The following is a 17,855-nucleotide window of genomic DNA, read 5'->3' on the forward strand; positions in this document are numbered from 1 at the left end:
TATCTCCCAACTTGGTTGGCTCTCCTGCAACTTCCAGGCCCTGGTCTCCATTCTGCCCTCTGGAGAAGAGGAGGAGCTGACTGCTGAACACCTACTGGGTGTTAGGTTTTTGCTGAGCCAGGCACTTCTCAAATACCATCTCATGACCTGACTTCCAGATAGGGGTGATGGTGCCCACTTTGTAGATGGGAAAACTGAGCTTCATGCAACCACTGTTTCTTGCTGGAAGGGCCTGGGGCTGGGTTTGAATCCCTGCTCTTCCTGACTAAGCTGGCCACAGGACCTTCAGCAAGTGACTCAAACTCCCTGCCTCAGTTTCTCCAAGTAGCTCCCAGGGTTGATGGGAGCATTAACGAAATGAATGGAAGCAAACCACAAACATGTTGGTCTACAGCAAGTGCTTGCTGAGTGTTGGTTGGATAAACTGTGCTTTTCGGGGCCTCTGTTTCCCTCTCTAAATAGCACTTGATGGAATGTAGACACAGACCAACTATGGGCGTGGTTTGCCACCCAAAGAGGGAGATATTTATACTGGAGGAGTCCCCACCTGCAGCACCCACCTGCCAGGTCCTGTGAGGGAGGCAGTAAGCTCCTGGAAGGTCTCACAGTACCCCCAGGGACAGTGCCAACTGAGGCCAAGTGTCAGGCAGTGGGCCAGCACTGGGCTGCCTCTCCTGATGGTGCCAGTGGCGCTGGCTGGGCTCTGGCTTCTGTTCACTCATCAGCAAGCTGGTGCTGGCCAACCTCCCTGCCACCTCCCAACAATGGCAGGCAGTGCCTCTTGGCATCAGCAACTGACACCCCCCACCATGGGCACCTCGGCTGTACCTGGCGAGGGTGCCCAGGGGATCCCAGCTTTTCCCTGGGCAGGACACTGACTCTGCACTGCCAGTTCCCGCTACTTCTCAGGAATCCCAGGAATCATCTGACACGACGGCCGTGAGCCAGGCCTGGGCACGGTGACAGGGCTTAATCAACCGAGGCTAGAGAGCCATTTGCCCAAGGTCATGTTAGCAACGCTGGCAACAGAGGAGGGGCATGGAGGCAGGCCGAGCCAGGTTCTCATCCCATATCGGCCCCTTGAATGCCGACGAGTCTGTTTCTCATCTGGAAGATGGGGTTCACAGGCCCTGCCTCTCAAATGTGTTCACAGTGAAAAAGCAACAGTGTTCCTTTCCCAGGATGCTGGGCCCTTCCCTGGCTGGAGGGACACAACCTTGACAGAGACGACAGTCAAGACTAACTGGTTCAAAGGCAGACTCACTTAGCCTCCCAGAGGCTCAGAGAGGTCAGGCCCCTCCTTGAAAAGCACACAACAGTAGAGGCAGAACTGAATGTGCTGACCCCTCCCTTGTAGCCGTTTCCCCCTAAGCCCATGTTTCTGTGTCAAAAACAAGGACAGGACGGCAAGCACTCGAGTGCTCTGTGCCAGGCACCCCCTGAACCAGGCCTTGCTATGGCCCTGTGCAGTGACACACTTAGCTCATTTCCAGGTGAGGAGGCAGAGGCTCACCTGAGGTGGCAGAGGAGGGCCTGGAACACAGGCCTGGCAGACCTCAGTGAAATGTGGGGTCTTCAGCTGGAGGCGGGGCCTCACCCAGCCCAGGGATGTCCAAACAGGCCCTGACCCACACCCACTGAAGAGGCCCTCAGGCAAGGTGGGGAGGACTGATAAGCAGGAGCCACCCCTCCTGGAAGAAGCCTGCAGCTGTAGGAAGGCTGGTTGAAAGCCCAGGGGAGGGGACTGCGGCTGCAGGGGCAGAGGTCTTCCCTCCAACCACCCTGTGTACCTATTAATTTATTCAGGTGTACATTCAGAAACATTTATGGGAAACTGGAGCAGAGCGGGGACCCAGGAGCCTGCCCATATGGAGCTCATGGATGGGGGGGAGGGGCAGACAAAGGAGAAAAGCCCACAAGTGAGGTGACCTTAGATGGGGTCAGAGGTCAAGGACAGAGCACAAGTGGTGATTGGCCGGGGGAGTGGGGTGGTGGTGGTGTGCCAGGGCAGGGGAACAATAGGGGATCTCTGAGAAGGCAATGTGTGATCTGGAACCTGGTGCCAGGAAGGAACTGGCCACGGGGAGGGCTGGGGAAGGATGCTCCATGCAGCGTACATGTGCAAAGGTCCTGAGGTGGGGAGGCTGGAGTGACTGGAACTGTGATTAAATGGGAGCATGGGGAAGATGCGGGTGGGAGGTGGGTAGGGCCTGGAGGACAGTTTGGTTTTATGGAGAGGGCAATGGGGAGCCACAGGCAGGTTGAGAGCAGAGCTAAGGCAGGAATTACAGGGCTGGCACCTCAGACTTCCCCAGAAATGGACTAGTACCACCCCCCCCCCCCCCCACCCACGAGACAGATGAAGAAACATGATGCGCACGGGGCCCGAGGACTGCTCCAAGGTCACAGGAATGACCTAAGGTCACATGGGTGGCCAACCTAGAAGTCAAATTGGGGCAGCCTGGAGCAGGTGTGGCTGAGTCCCCAGTGAGGAAGGTCAGGGCCGGGTGACGGGGTCAGAGGTTCTCATCAGCCCCACTGAGCTGGCAGCGCCCCCCCCACCACCACCGATCCAGGGGTGGATGAGGTCTGGACACCACAGGAAGGCGGGACCAGGGTGATGCTCTCCCCATAGCTATTCGCATGGGCCAATTTCCATACAAACCAGAAGCCTTCTGGGCAAGGGCCTGAGTTGATGTCAAGGACTGAACTCAAGACATTCTTCAGCCTAGAGGTGAATGACCAGTAGTGGGGTGGGGACTCCGAGAGGTGAGAGGAGCTCCTAATGTATGAGCTGGAGGTGTCAGGCATGGCGCCTGGAGCCCACCAGGGGGCCTGAGGCTGCCCTGACCTTGACTGGGCCACGCGGGATGCACGAGCTGCCAGGTGACCACAACATGACCCCGAGGGTGAATGCAGAGAAGGAGAGCTGGGGTCTGCCAGGCACCGCTGCCTGGTGACCCCTCCAAGACACTTGGGGAGGATGGGCATGGGGGCAGCAACAGTGATGCCCACTTTACAGATGGGGAAACTGAGGCTCAGAGAGAAAAGCCAGGCTGCCCAAGCCAACCAGTGAGTGAGGACCTCAACGTGGCCAGGCGGGAGAGTGCAGGACGGTTCTCCTAGGGTGACTCGGGTGCTAAAGCTAGACGATCGGGTGTCTCCCATGTGCCCAGCTCTGCTCCAACACCCTTCGGAGGGGGCTCTATCCCTTCCCCTCTCCCTGCTTTACGGAGGAGCAAATCAAGGCTCAGAGAGGTTAGGTCACCAGCTCAAGGCCACAGAGCTGGGTGGGGGCTAGACACTGAGCGCTCCAGCCCCCGAAAGTCAATGCACATTGAGGAACAGCAACCTTGGCACCTTTGGACCCCAAGTCTGACAATGACCCCAGCAGCCCACCCCTCTGAGGGTGACAGTGAATCATACATCCCAAGCTGCTCTCAAAACCCCTTCACTTTCATCAGTGAACCCATGACCTCCCCAAACATGCACCCCTCTCCCCTGTTCTTTGAGGCCACTGGCTGTGGCTCCCATGCCGCATGGTGCTACGGAAGAGACCCTTCCATTGATCAACCAACAGTCTTTTATTACTGGGCATCACTGGCTGGCCTGGGACACCAGGAGACAAACGAGCCTTGGTCCCTGCCCTCTGTTCAGCACAGCAAGGCATCTGTGATCCATTTACAGGTGAGAGAAGCAGTAGCAGGGATGAGAACGGACTTGTAGGAACAGAAGTGGGATCCCTGCCCTGCTATGAGATTGGCCAGTATGGTTTCCAGGTTTCAGACAGATCTCTGGCCGTAAGCAATGCTGAGGGGGCGCTTCTACTAGGAAAGGGCAGTGGGGTTGGGTGGCACAGGACGGATGAAGCCGATGCTGTCAGCCGGTGAGCGGAACAGCATGTGGGGAGGCCGGGACCCAGGGGCTGCTTTCTGCTGTGTAGGCACCTCACTAATGCTCCCTTCCCACCCCTTGGCCAATGCTTGGTACCCATCAGAAAACACCTGCTGTTAATGGGGGAGGAATCTGGAGGCAGAGTAGCAGGACATCATTCCTGCCCCCACCCTCTCCCCAGCTGTTCCTGAGTCACATGACTCACCCAGTCACAGCTCACACTGAGCCTGGGGTCATGGTGCCAGGTTACCCTTCTGGCCTGTCCACAGCTCTTGGAGCTCGACGTGGCAGCCCAGGTCCCTCAGGGCGGCCTTGGCCACGTCCTCACAGTCGCGATGGGTGGCACGGGCCCGCGAGATGAGTGCCTCAGCCCCCAGGTCCAGAATGGGCTGTGAGAAGGTCTGGCTTCGGGCCACCAGGTTTCGGATCAGCATGCAGGCCTGTTTCTAGAAGGGAGAGCAGAAGGCGAGTGGCTGTGAGCCAGCAGGTGGGAGCAGGGGGTGGGGTCCACTCTGACCTCGGAGTCCTCATCATAAGACAACATGGCTGTAGCCAACATTCAGCAGGTGCCTACGCTATGATTCATCAGGCTAGACTCATGCCTCCACTTCATCCTCTTGGCAGCCCTGGAGGCAGGGCTAATCACCCCAGCTCCCAGGTGAGGAGACTAAAGCTTAGGGTAGCCAAGTGCTTGGCAGGTGGGGCTGGTCCCTGAGGTGTGAGACCCAAAGTCTCAGAGCAACATCCCCTGAAGCTGGCAAGAGCCTGGCCGGGCGGCAGGGGAGGAGGGCAGGGAAACAGTGGGAAAAGTGGGGTTGTGTACAGGGTCCATCTGTCAGTTACACTGTTATTCATTCAGTCGGCATTTGTGCTCTGTGTCTCTGCCGGGGGTGGGTGCTGAGAAGCACCCCAACATGGCATCCACCACCAGTGGGAGAGCAGGTGAGAAGCAGGTGAGGTGTGAGGGCCCGCCCGGCGGGGTGGTCAGGAGCGGACAAGGTGATGGGCCAGCCAAGGGCACAGCATCCTGGAGGAGGGAGTAAAGGTCCCCAGTGGGACCAAGCCTGGTGTGTCTCAGGACCAACAAGGAGGCCCCTGTGCTGGGAGGGTATGAAAGGTGGGAGGCAGGGAGCGCCCTGGGGGCTGCTGCAGGGAGGAGTGTGGGTTTCTGGCAGGGCTGTGCATTGCCCTGTCTACACTTCACCTCTGCTGACTCCCCAGCAAGGCGTGGACAGTGGCCCCAGATGCAAAAACACAAAGCAGCAGCCTAAGGTGGGGCAGGGAACCTTTCCCCAACCCCAGCAGATCCCCAGCTGCTGGTCCCCCCAACTCCTCTTCCTCCTCAGATCCCTCTAAAGAGGCTGTTAGGAAAGGAAAAGAGCAAATGCAAGAAGAGCAAAGAAGACAGCAGCGGGCAGAATTCAGCACATTTCTGGTGGGTGGTAAGTAGATGCAGGACATCAGGGGCTGAAAAGGAAGGAGACCCTGGAGTCTTGGGTCATGATGGGGATGGGACAGGGACAAAGAGGACCTGCACCCTCCCCCTCCCGCCCCCAGCAATGTGCACGCTGGCCCCTTGCCCCACCTGCCCACCAGGCTCCCGTCCCCTCCTCCTGTCCCCCACGCCTACCTGCACGCCAACCTCCTGTGGGTGTGCCTTCATGGCCTGCAGTGCAGCCAGGGCCCCACCACCCTCCACGATGACCCGGCTGTTCTCTGGCTTGCGCAGTGCCAGGACACACAGGGCCGCGCAGCTCTGCTCACACACCTGCGGGGTGGGTCACGGGGATGGCTGAGAGGAGGCAGACGGACCCCCACTGTCACCAGCTCCCCAGGTGAGTGCCCTGCAACCTCACCTGGACAGACCTCTGTCAGTCCACGTGTGTACTGGACCAGAAGTAACAGAAACGACAGCAGGTGCATCAACCAAGCTCTTAGGGGTGATGGTCTCACCCCAGGCCCCTTGCTCGCCCCACCCTGGCCCTCACTCACGCTGCCCCCAGCCTCTTGCTCGCTGACCTCACCCTAGGCCTGGCCCTGCTTCGGGAGATGGGAAAGACCATTTTGTAGATACAGATACTGATCTGGGACTCCAGCCATGCAACCCCACCTTGTGTGCCCCCCCTGCCCTGGGGTGGGTACCTGGGGACTGGCCAGGTGCCGGGTCATGGCAGACACAATGGGCTCTGTCCCGCCAGCACGGACAATGGCATCCTTCACATCATCGTTGCCAGCGATAGCCCTCAGGGCGCTCAGCACTTGCTTCACAAGGTCCTGAAGAGAGGGCAATGCATGGGTCACACCCGGCCACACCCCTCTCCTGAGAGGCACCCAGGCATTAACTGCTTGGTTGCTGGATTGTGGGAGGGGGTCTCGAGGGAGTGTCTGGGGCTGTTTCGATGTCTGCTGTCTGAACACAGGTGGGGCCACCCCGGGGTGTGCAGCTGGCATGGAAGAGCAGGGTTATTCATCACTTGCTGTATAGAGAAGGCAGGGGAGGCTCAGGGAAGTGGACCCTGTGGTTCAGGCCACCTGCATCCAGGCGAGGCGTCTGGATGATTTCAACCCCCCCCCCCCAAAACACACACAGAGGGGCGTGTGGCTGGCTCAGGCCAGCGAGCAGAGCACGGGTGGCCTCACTGAAGCATCACACACCTGAGCTGGGGTCTGGACCAGCCCCCCCACCACTAAAGGACAGTGAGAGAGAGTGGGTGGGTTTGTTTTCCCCCTAAATTTGAGGTCCTTCTCATGGGTCATGAGAAGTGAAAACTGATCTTTGGATATGGGCTCAGCAGACAGGGCCAGAGTGTTCTGACTCAAGCCTGGTTGGCTGATCGAGGCCTAGAGGGGCAGAGTTCACTGGGAGGCCCGGAGCATTCCCCAGGTGTCGGGAGAAATGACAGAGTGAAACTCAGGCAAGAGGACTTCACACCCTAAGACAGCTCTGGACGCCCACCTGGTGGTCATTGCAGTTGGCCAACAGGGCCACCAGGACGTTGAGGCCCCCGAGGTCGACGACCTCCTGGCAGAACTCATTGCGGACAGCCAGGCGGGACAGGGTGCTGCAGAGATCACTCAGGATGCTGGGGTTGTCGGGGAACGCTGCAGACGGAGGAGGAGGAACCGCTGGGGTGAGGAGAGAGAAAACCAGCCCACGCTCCGAGCCAGTAGTCCTGGGAGGAATCCCGAATCCCGCTCCACCAGCGAAGCCTGGCCCCTCTGCCTGGCTGGGCGGCCACCAGTACGAGGAGGGCCCCAGGGACCACAAGGTGCGGGGGTGGGGGCGGGGTGCTGCCTGGGCCTGCAGTGCCCCCTGCTGGCTTCCGGGGAAGACACAGGACTGTGCCCCAGATAAATTCCAGACCAACTGATGATCTCAGCTAAAAAAAGAAAACCATAATAGTGCTATAATAAGACATCCGAGACTATTTTTATGATCTTGGGTAGGGAACGACCTTTCTAACTGCAACAGGACACCTAGAAGCTGCAGAGGGACATATGGATAGAGTTGACCTGAGCAAAATTAAACACAGATGCTGAAGACAAAGCTCAGAGGCACCAGGGAGGAGAGGCATGACTGAGAATGATGGGGGGAGGAGAGTTAGGGAGTTAGCAGGGGGGCACAGAGAGCCATAATGACACAGAGCTCAGTGATGGTCATTTATAGGGCCCCCTGGCCAGGACACAGTCCCCAGTGACTCCACGAATACTAATCCAGGTGTGCCGTGGAGGCATTCTCTAGATGTGGTACATCCATGGCCAACTGACTTCAAGGAAATGACCCTTGACGGTCTGCGTGGGTCTCATCTAATCAGCCAAAGACCTTAAGAGGGAAACTGAGGTCTCCCTGAAGAGGAAGAAGCTCACTGGCAGAGTGCAGTGTTGGTTCCTGCCCAAGCCTCTGGCCCGCCCCAACAACCACATGAACCAATTCCCTGCAACAAATCTCTCTCTCTCTCTCTCTCTCTATATATATACACGTATATATGTATACATATATATACAAAAATACACACACACACACACCCTACTGGTTCTGTCTCTGTGGTAGCACTCTCACTGATAGGAACTCCTGCAAATAAACAAGGAAGATGCAAAGTACCCCTCGGAAAAGCAGCCCAACTTTGCAGCTGGTTTTCACCCTCTCTGGAGGTGTGAAGGGGAGAATGAGGCAGGCCCCAGTCCCCCACAGACAGGGCCAGAGTCGCACACACAGGCCTAGCGAGAGAGCCAGAGCCACAGGACAGGCTAGAAAGGGGAACTCATTCTTCTAGCACCTTCTGTGCACCAGACCCCAGTCAGGCCTTTTGCAGTGGGTGCAGTGGACAGAGGTCAGGGGCTTTGGTGCCCAAACGTCAGTGTTGTGACCTCCCTTGGCTGCCTCATCAGGGTCATCCCAGAGTCAGGCACATGGACATGCACAAGAATGGGCGGCCAAGTATGAACCAAAGTGTAAACCTCCGCCTGGGAGCGGCCCCAGTGAGTGCCAGCAACACTCCCCCGTCTTCGGGAAACAGCACCCTTATTTTTCCCTTTGAGGAGCCCTCTTTTCCACTCTCAGTCTGTGTTGCTGGACAGAGCCAAGCCCCCTCCCCAAATGGTTTAGAGATGAGCATGGGATGTGCTGTGGGCCAATGAGTGCTGGCTTGGAACTCTCCTGGAGTAACTAGGAGTAAGGACACTGTTATGCTAGGGCTGCCATGCAGGTGGGACCAAGCTGATAAATACAAGTGGTGCCCAGAGCCAGCCAGACCTGAAGCAGTCCTAAACCCTCACTCACTCTTGCCACACCTGCTCCTACCTTTGGCGGCCTCAATGAGCACCTTCAAGCCTCCATTCTCCTGCACGATCATCTTGGCATGGTCATGGGCACGGCCGAAGGGCACACGAATGTCATCATCAAAGGTCATGATGCGTAGGGCCCAGCAGGCCTCCCTGACCACGTCGGCACAGCGGCTGTGCCGGGCAATGGCGCCAGTCAGCAGGGGTAGCACACCGGCCTTTACCAGGCTCTGCCGGTTCTGCTCGTGCTTCAGGCAGGCGTGGCGCACACAGCGGATCCCCGAGCAGGTCACGTTGGCCGAGTCAGCATTCCGGGCCAGTGTGGCCACCAGGAGCTGCAGGCCCTGCGTGTCTAAGAGGTCGGGCTGGCCATCAGTCAGGGTTGACAGGGCATTGAGGGCCTGGAGCAGGAGACCTTGGTCACCCGCTGCGGCCAACTTCCAGGTGGCGAGGAGGATGGGGTAGGCCCCCTTCTCGGCTGCCAAGAAGCGGCAGGCCTTTTGCTGCTTGCACTGCTCGCAAAAGCGGGCGAGGTGTGCTGACACCTCCTGGGGGTGAGAGCGGGCCATGGACTCCTGCAGGTCATCCAGGGCCTAAGGGACATGGGAGAAACCTCAGTGTCAGCTCAGTCCAAAGACGGTCACAGCGATAGTGCTGCACCCCTGTGGGATTCCCTCGTGTGGGATCTGGGCCTTGGTGGAAGTTCTGTGGGGCTAGTTCTAGCTGTGGCAGCTTCCACACCTGTGCTTTTATTTATTTATTTTTTTAATATTTATTTATTTGGCTGTGCTGGGTCTTAGTTGCGGCATGCAGGATCTTATAGTTGCAGCATGTGGGATCTTTAGTTGCGGCATGCGAACTCTTAGTTGTGGCATGTGAGATCTAGTTCCCTGACCAGGGATTGAACCCGGGCCCCCCCGCATTGGGAGCATGGAGTCTTAGCCCCTGGACCACCAGGGAAGTTCCCACTGAGCTTGAGAGGCCATGGAGGGAGGGAGGGAGGGAGAGGGAGAGAGAAAGAGAGAGGCCCTGCCATCTCAGTGTCCCTGACAAGGAGCCACACACACGAGTACAGACATTAAACATTCTAGCTCTAGCTGCCATTGCATGAGAGGCCCCCAAGTGAGACCAGCAGAAGAAACATCCAGCTGAGATCAGTCAACCCAGCAAAATCATCAAAAACAATAAAATGGCTATTGTTTTGGGTTGTTCTTTTTCGGCCATGCCACGTGGCTTGCAGAATCCTAGTTCCCCGACCAGAGATCGAACCCGGGCCCACAGAAGTAAAAGCAAGGAGTCCTAACCACTGGATTGCCAGGGAAATCCCCTTGGGTTGTTCGTTATGCAGTCATAACTAACTGACATACCAACCAATGGCTAGCTTTCTAAGAAAGGTGAAAGCCACCCTTACCAGTCCTGCCCATATCATATACCTCCTGTTCACCTCTCTCATTCACTCCACAAATATTTACTGAGTACCTGCCAAATGAAACCATGCTGTACACACGGTTGGTTTACCCACGTTCAACTCTAAGCCCTTGGGGGAAAAGCTTATAATGAGAGAAGACAATTTGAATAGGGCACACAAGTCTAGTGGCCACTCAATGCCATGACCTGAGGACCTGTCTCAGCTTGAGCCCAAGATGAACCCATGCCCCTGGAGCTTATGACATCATTTGCATCCAGCCCTGGTGAGGGTGGGTCTACAGATACCATCAGCCCCAAGTGCTTTGATTTGGCCTCGACTGCCATGAAAGTCAAGAATGCCTGTCAGCCAACCCTCGTTGAGCTCTGATTTGTGGACTTAACTAAACATATGTTATGATGAAACAGAATATTAAGGAATAGGTTAGGGCTTCCTTGGTGGCGCAGTGGTTGAGAGTCTGCCTGCCGATGCAGGGGACACGGGTTTGTGCCCCGGTTCGGGAAGATCCCACATGCCACGAAGTGGCTGGGCCCGTGAGCCATGGCCACTGAGCCTGCGCATCCGGAGCCTGTGCTCCGCAACGGGAGAGGCCACAACAGTGAGAGGCCCGCGTACCGCAAAAAAAAAAAAAAAAGAAATAGGTTAATTGGCCCAACATTGTAAATCAACTCTACTTCAATAAAAAAGAAAAATTTTTAAAAGGTGAAAGAAATAGGTTAAAACCTATTTGTGTGTGTGACTTGAATAGACATTTCTTCAGAGAAGATACACAAATGGCCACTAAGCACACAAAAAGATGTTCAACATCACATCATTAGGGAAATGCAAATCAAAACCACAATGAGACACCATCACGCCCATTAAGGTGGCTACTAGGAAAAGAAAAACAAACAGAAAATAACAAGTGTTGGTGACGATGTGGAGAAACTGGAACCCTGTGCACTATTGGTGGGAATATAAAATGGTGCAGCTGCTGTGGAAAGCAGTATGGTGGTTCCTCAAAAAATTAAACCAAGAGATGCAGCAATTCCACTTCTGGGTATATACCTAAAAGAATTGAAAGGCAGAAAGGCAAAAGGCAGAAACAACCCCGGTGTCCATCAATGGACGAATGGATAAACAAAATGTGGTGTAGCCATACAATGGAATATTATTCAACCATACAAAAGAACACTATTCAACCACAAATACTACAACACGGATGAACGTTGAGGACATCATGCTAAGTGAAATAAGCCAGTTCCAAAAGGACAGATACTGTATGATTTCCCTTAGGTTCACATCCACGGCTGTCTCCCCCTCCTGCTTTTTTTTTGGGTGGGTGGGGGAGGTGGTCCATGCTGTGTGGCTTGTGGGATCATTTCTTCTCTTTGGATCTCAATTTTCCCATCCTTTATATGGGGATGATAACCCTACCCTCACAGGTGTCTTTGGGTGAATAACTGAAATGGCATGAGGAAAGCACCTGGCACAGAACTGAGTCCACAGCCGGTTCTCAATAAACACTAGAACCTTCTGCTGTTTTACCAACAGTTTACCAGTTTGATGGATGACCTTAAATAAAGGACTTAACCTCTGTGAGCTGTACTTTCCTTGTTTGGGTCACTGGAGAGAAAGGGCAGGCTCTGGGCCTCCGTTTCCCCATCAGGAAGCCAGAGATGACACCACCTCCTTACAGGCCAGTTTGAGTGCTAAGGGGATGGGCTGTAATGTGCCAGTAAAGAGTCGGTGCTCAGTAAGTGACAGCCTTACTATGATTGCACTCTCTTTTCCTGGGATTCCTGTCCAATTTTCTGAGCAAATTCAGTGGTTGGGAGACAGAGAGAGGCTCCTCCAGGGGGCCGTCCACCCCAAGGCTCCCAATACCAAGACAAACATGAATGCTGTCTGCCCCTTACGTCTGGAGTGCTACCCACTCCCTGTCCACTCTAACAGCTCCAATCCCAGAATGTGGCACGTGGGTGGGTGGACAGATCACAGTGGTCCCTGAGAGGCCCTCTGACGTGGACTCAAGGAGCCCTGGCTGCACACTCAGGCTTGCCTGTGCTTGCTGAGTAGGTTCTGACCTTCTGCATCTGTGTCTGCTATCTGGGAACCAGGGAAAGGGTGCCCCCGACAGTTATGAGGTGATGCAGGACCATGCATGTAAGGCCCACGTGGGCTGCCCTCTCCTACCTGCAGGATGCCATGTGTGGGCTCCTGGGGTCCATCCGCAGAGACTTTCGGCGTCATCTTTACAATGTTGCCCAGATCAACCCCTGCGGGGGATGCGGAAGTCAGGAAACAAGTGACAGCCATCATCCCCATGGGCCTGCTGGAGTCACACCTCATGTCCCTTCAGCTGGGACCACCCTACTCTGGAGGCCTTCAGGGATCTGCCCAGCTCCCCACCCAACTCCCTCCCTGCCTGGGCAGGGCCCAGCAGCCACGCCCACACGGGGGTGTGGGGTGTGGGGGTCTCTATACCTTGGCCCCAGCCAATGGGAGCAGAGGAGTACTGAAGCTACACACCAGCATCACAGTGAGGGACACACTCTGTCTGGTGGGCTGAGAAGGGAGGGTAACCCATGGCCTCCTCCCTTGGGGCTCCCATTGTTCTTCACCCTGGCTGCATCCCCAGCCTCATTTGCCCCCCCGAAGGAAGCCCCCACTGTGCAGAACCTGTCTAGGTGCCCCACCAGCCCCTGTCCAGTGTCTATACACTACTCTTTGCCCGGGACACCGGCTTCCGACCTCGAACGCTGGATCCCCAGTCTCCCTTGCCCTCTGGCGTCTGACTGGGTTTGGCCAACGGGAAGCCGGACTCAAGATCAGGGGCAGGAGGAGTGGGAGGGCAGGGTGTTCATCCCCGGCTTCCTGCCTCTGCCTCTATCAGACGACCCTCATCCCTTGCCTTGGCCTGTCATGGGAAGGGGGAGGTCCCTGCTGTGGCTAGCAGGGTCTAACCCTGCCCACATTATTGCAAAGAGCTCCCTCTTAACCACTCTCTTCCACGGCCTGGCTGGAGCATGTCACCTGTTTCCAGAGGCTGGTGACCAACACCCCTTCTGCCTCCATGAACTCAAGCTGGGGTGCAGGTCGGGCAGGGAGACAGGTGGCCCTGTTTCTCGGGAGGTGGTCAAGAAAAGTCTCTTCAAGGAAGCGACAGTTAAAATGAGACCCACCTTGAAGGACCCAGCCCTGCAGATGTCAGGGTAAGGTCCAAGCAAGTAGAAGGTGGGCTCCAGCGAGGTGGGAGTGGGTGGCCAGCATGCCTGGGGCAGAGTGTAGACAGAAGACAGTGTCCAGGGCTGTCATTGCCAGGAGGGATGTGGTCATGGCAGAATACCACTCTTTTCACATTAAGAGCCATGGACTAGAGGCGACTCTTGGGCAAAGAGCCAGACCAGCGCTGAGACCGAACCACACCGCCCTACCTTGTGATTCAAACTGCTCCACGGCCTCTTTCACTGCCTCCTCTGGCCCCAGCTCAAACTCCTCGATGTTCTCGCGAACGGCTGCATCAAAGGTCTCCTGGGTGATGTGCTTGGAGGCCATCTTCATCTCCTCTGTGTGGGGTCAAGGGCACCCAGTAGTTGCTCCCAAGCTGAGAAGGTGAGAAGTAAGCATCATCAAGGGTCAGAGGGCAAATGAGAACCTGGCTACCACTTAGGGAGCATCTACGAAGGGGCCAGAGCCTATAACCACTCTGGAAAAATTCTTACAACCTGAGTCACAGGAAAGGGTGATCTCCCAACATCCACAGAATATCTAAAAGTACAGACAAGGGCAGGTAGTTCAGTATATTTTATCTAAAAAATGGGGAATGTTAACATAATGTATGTCCTTATAGTAAAATGTAGTAACAGTAAAATAAATATAAAATATCTTAATAATATTATATTGTATGCTGTATAATTATAATATACTATAATATTACAATATAAATAATATTATTCACATATTACTCTATTATATAGTTATGTACTTCAAATGTACTTATCTAATGAAATAATATGATAGCATACCATTGCACTAATAAAATATAAAATAAAAAATGATATTAAATACTTATTTAATTAAATAATAACAATAAGGGCAGTCCGCCTGCCGATGCAGGGGACACGGGTTCGTGCCCCGGTCCGGGAAGATCCCACATGCCGCAGAGCGGCTGGGCCCGTGAGCCATGGCCGCTGAGCCTGCGCGTCCGGAGCCTGTGCTCCGCAACAGAAGAGGCCACAGTGGTGAGAGGCCCGCATACCACAAAAAAAAAAAAACAAAACAAAAAAAGCAATAAGTAATGTTTATTACTGTTACTATAAATATTTATTATTATTACTAAATAATAATAAATAAAAAGAAAAGTAAATCAAAAGCTAATAGAAATAGTTACCTGTAAGGGGAGGTAGAGAAAAGGATGGTGAGAGCAGGAATAGAAGCTGCATTATTCTCTCTTAACATACCTTGTTTTACAGGTTTGAATTTGGAACTCAACTAAATGCTTTACGTGATTAGGAAAAGAAATATGCCAAAATAACCAAAAAAAAAAAAATAAAAGCAATCCCTAAAAATCAAGAGCAAAATGAAAGCCATGAACCTAACAGTATTTATACGTGGATCAGATCATTTCATGCAATTTTTTTTTTTTTGCGGTATGCGGGCCTCTTACAGCTGTGGCCTCTCCCATTGTGGAGCACAGGATCTGGACGTGCAGACTCAGCGGCCATGGCTCACAGGCCCAGCCGCTCCGCGGCATGTGGGATCTTCCCGGACCAGGGCACGAACCCGTGTCCCCTGCATCGGCAGGCGGACCCTCAACCACTGCGCCACCAGGGAAGCCCATTTCATGCAATTTTAAAACACAGTGATATGACTGTATATTCTTACTGGGATCTACCCTAAGGATAAAACTGCAAAAGAAAATCTTCAACAGTTTTCAGTAATCATATTATTGGAAACCACATTAGAAATATTATTCAGAAACAGTTATAGATGTAGCAAATAAGTAATAATGTTTATATCATTAGGAATGAGCATAAAAGAAAAAAGATTCTAACATAAAATCAAAGAAGAACTCAGAACTCCTAAATTTGAACTGGAAATATGATATGAACTCATGATGCATTTTCTCTTGAGCAAATAACCAATTTTCTATTAATATGAACTGCAAATGCCTGGAGGAAATGACACCACAGCAGCAATGAGCAGCACCCTGAATACCAACTGTGGTCTCTAAACACCATTTCCCACCAAAGAAGCCAGGGCTCTTGGAGTAAGAGTTGATTCCAGGTCTGGGCAGGAAATAGGGCCAGCCAGGGGGGCTCAAATCCCCAGCCTTACACTTAACCTCACTGTTGGTCAATTCTCACGCGTAACACAGGGACAAACACAGAATCTACCTAGAGGGCTGCAGTGAAAATTCAACCCATCAATCTCTACAAAGCACTTAGAACAGGATTTGGCACAGAGCTCAATAAACATCACCTAGTTGTTCTTTTCCTTTGTTGCTTAAGAGGTAATTCAGCCAGTTTACTGGGGCGTGGCAGACATAAGGCATCAAACACCTCACCTCACTCCTTTGCAGATATCCCCCTCTTTACTCTCCAGAACAGGGAGCCTGTTTAGGGATTGCTAAGGATTTCCAAATCAAAGGTGGAGGAAAAGAATAAGGATTTTCTGTTTCAAGATAAAGAATTTCTCACTGGGGAGCCCAGGCTGGCGGTGGTGGGGTGCTCCTGGCCAGCTCTGAGGGGCTGGATGCTGCTGGAGGGACTCTGCTTCTGGCTCTGCCACCAGATGTTGCTTCTGCTACTCTGGCCATGCTTCAGACCCAAGTGGGCCATTGATGAGTGGCCACTCGGTCATAGAAGCACAGTCCTAAAGGGGAATGTCATTGTGCCTACTTTAAGGATGAGGAATCTGAAGGCCAGGATCCTATCCTGTCTCATTAACACTTTACCTCCACCTACGTCCTCTGCGGAGCTTCCACCAGCCCTTCCAGGCTGCCTCCTCATGGGAGCCTTCCCTAGCTACTCAGACAGAGTCTGTGTACTCTCAGTACCCCCCCACCCTCCCCGCCCCAAGAATCTCCCTCTGCTCAGCCCTGAGATCCCTGAGCTGGGGAGGTCAGTGTCTGGCTCTGGAACCACCACTTAGGACAGTCCTTCAGGGTCCCCTGGGTCCAGCACAGACCTGTGGAGGGCAGGGACAAGGATGAAAGTACAGCTCATGAGAAAGATGGTGCTTGTGAATGGTCATCTGGGAGCCACCTGGCGAACAGGCCAGGCCAGGAGGGGAAACAGCATTACCGACCCCCACGCTGCGTCCAAGGCATGCTGAGGGGAAGGGAATTATCAAGGCTCTCAACTGACAGCCTGCTTCCCTCTCTAAGCCATGGTTCTGCTTATCAAGAAAACGGTGCCCTGACAAACCGGGGACCCTGGATGATTCATCTTCCTCCACCTGCCACACCCACCCTGGCTCGGGTGGCCTCACCTGCTTCCTCCCTGCCATACCCTGTGCCTCTGTGCTCTACAAGGCAGCCAGAGGGAGACTTGAAAGCACAGAGACCGCCTCATTCACCTATTCAAAATACTGCAGTGGCTTCCCAACCCTCTCAGAACAAAACCCAGTTCCCTTACCAACACTTTCCCTACCTACACCTTCTCACCTGGGCTTCCCCGCTTCTTTCTCATTCTTCCCAGCTACCCAAGGGACATCCTTCATAACCACTTTGTTTAAAGCAGCCCCGCTCTCCTACTGCATCACTCTCTTTTAGTATTTTAATACTATCTCAACATGGAACAAAATGATTCATCTATTTATTTGCTTTTACTGTCTAGTCTCCTCCCCAATGATATATAACCTGCATGAGAGCTGGGGCCCGTTTTGTTAAACACCTTCCCCCGCAATGCCTAGGATGAGGCCGGACATGCAGCAGGCAGTCAGTACGTACATAAGTGGTGAAAGAATGAATAAATGAAAAAAAGCGAAGAGCAGGGAAGTGGGTGGTTTTGTCCCTGGGCGGCTTCCGTAACGATCTTTCATTACCCAAAACCAAGTCCCAGAAAGGCGCGCCACAATCATTAGTCCGACCCCGCGGTGTCCACTCCTTGCCTCGCGCACGAGGGGCCTCTGCGGCCACCGCTCCTCACCCGGTCTCCGCGCCACGTGGGGAAACGGTAAGGTTCGCGGCTGTCACCGGCTGCGGCGCCTCTGGTTCCTTTCGGCCGCCGTACGTGCGCAGGCGCTTTGGCGCCGCCTCGCCTCGGCCTCCCTCAGCCCTGTGAACTGCTCCCGGGGTGACCAAGGGTGACCGTGAGTGCAGGTAAAGCCGAGGGAGCCAACAGATTTGTCTCCTTTTTCGGGCGGTTCCCGTTGCTGCCACTCCAGGCAGCGAAATTTTTTACCTCAGGAGTGTCCGCCCTGAAGACGGGGCAGTGCGCCTGCGCAAAAGGGTTTGGCGGCGGCTGCCTGCGCCTGTGCATCAAGGCTCGGCGGCGGCCTGCGCCTGCGCGACGCGGCGCTGCGGAGACCGTTGGCTCATTTGCATGTCCCCGCCTCGCGCGGTGGCGGCGGCGGGTGAGGAACCTGAGGCGGCGGCGGTGGGGGCGGCTCCGCACGCGGTGGGCTCGGGGTGAGGTCCGGGCCAGGGCGTTGTCGATGGATGGGCCCCGGGGTGGGGGCTTTGGGCTGGACCCCGGGAATCCCGGGTCTCCACGATGGCGCAGCGGGCTCGGCCCTTGGCTGCGCGGCGGCCGCGTTGCGTCCGGGT

General features: G+C 54.6%; 2 protein-coding genes across 16 annotated transcripts in view; one reads left to right on the top strand and one right to left on the bottom strand.

The window, feature by feature from the left end:
- Window positions 1–3,569: 3,569 nt before the first annotated feature.
- On the bottom strand, window positions 3,570–17,573 carry ARMC6 (armadillo repeat containing 6). Of its 3 annotated transcripts, none has more exons than XM_032626346.1 (8): window positions 17,236–17,573; window positions 13,519–13,688; window positions 12,278–12,360; window positions 8,696–9,269; window positions 6,851–6,996; window positions 6,037–6,168; window positions 5,525–5,662; window positions 3,570–4,340 (listed from the first exon to the last, which is right to left on the bottom strand). In XM_032626346.1, exons 2-8 carry the CDS (start codon window positions 13,643–13,645, stop codon window positions 4,128–4,130), a joined length of 1,413 nt encoding a protein of 470 aa, XP_032482237.1. In that variant the 5' UTR covers window positions 13,646–13,688; window positions 17,236–17,573; the 3' UTR covers window positions 3,570–4,127. The 3 variants fall into 3 exon arrangements, with proteins under 3 accessions (XP_032482237.1, XP_032482239.1, XP_032482238.1); XM_032626348.1 differs by having other exon boundaries at window positions 17,198–17,514; XM_032626347.1 differs by having other exon boundaries at window positions 17,132–17,260.
- SUGP2 (SURP and G-patch domain containing 2) overlaps window positions 17,144–17,855 on the top strand; it is a 31,138-nt gene continuing 30,426 nt past the window's right edge. For 8 of the 13 annotated variants that reach the window (XR_004349156.1, XR_004349155.1, XR_004349154.1 and 5 more), the window contains exon 1: window positions 17,517–17,662. Coding sequence is in view for 3 of the 13 variants with exons in the window: in XM_032626339.1 (XP_032482230.1) it covers window positions 17,632–17,662 (31 nt within the window). In the remaining 10 variants the exon portion in view is untranslated. Of the gene's footprint in view, window positions 17,263–17,516; window positions 17,718–17,855 lie in introns of those variants that run through there. The other 5 variants (XR_004349159.1, XM_032626341.1, XM_032626342.1 and 2 more) reach the window with 4 other exon arrangements.

The sequence above is a fragment of the Phocoena sinus genome, chromosome 3, assembly GCF_008692025.1.
Source record: "Phocoena sinus isolate mPhoSin1 chromosome 3, mPhoSin1.pri, whole genome shotgun sequence".
Taxonomy (NCBI): Eukaryota; Metazoa; Chordata; class Mammalia; order Artiodactyla; family Phocoenidae; genus Phocoena; species Phocoena sinus.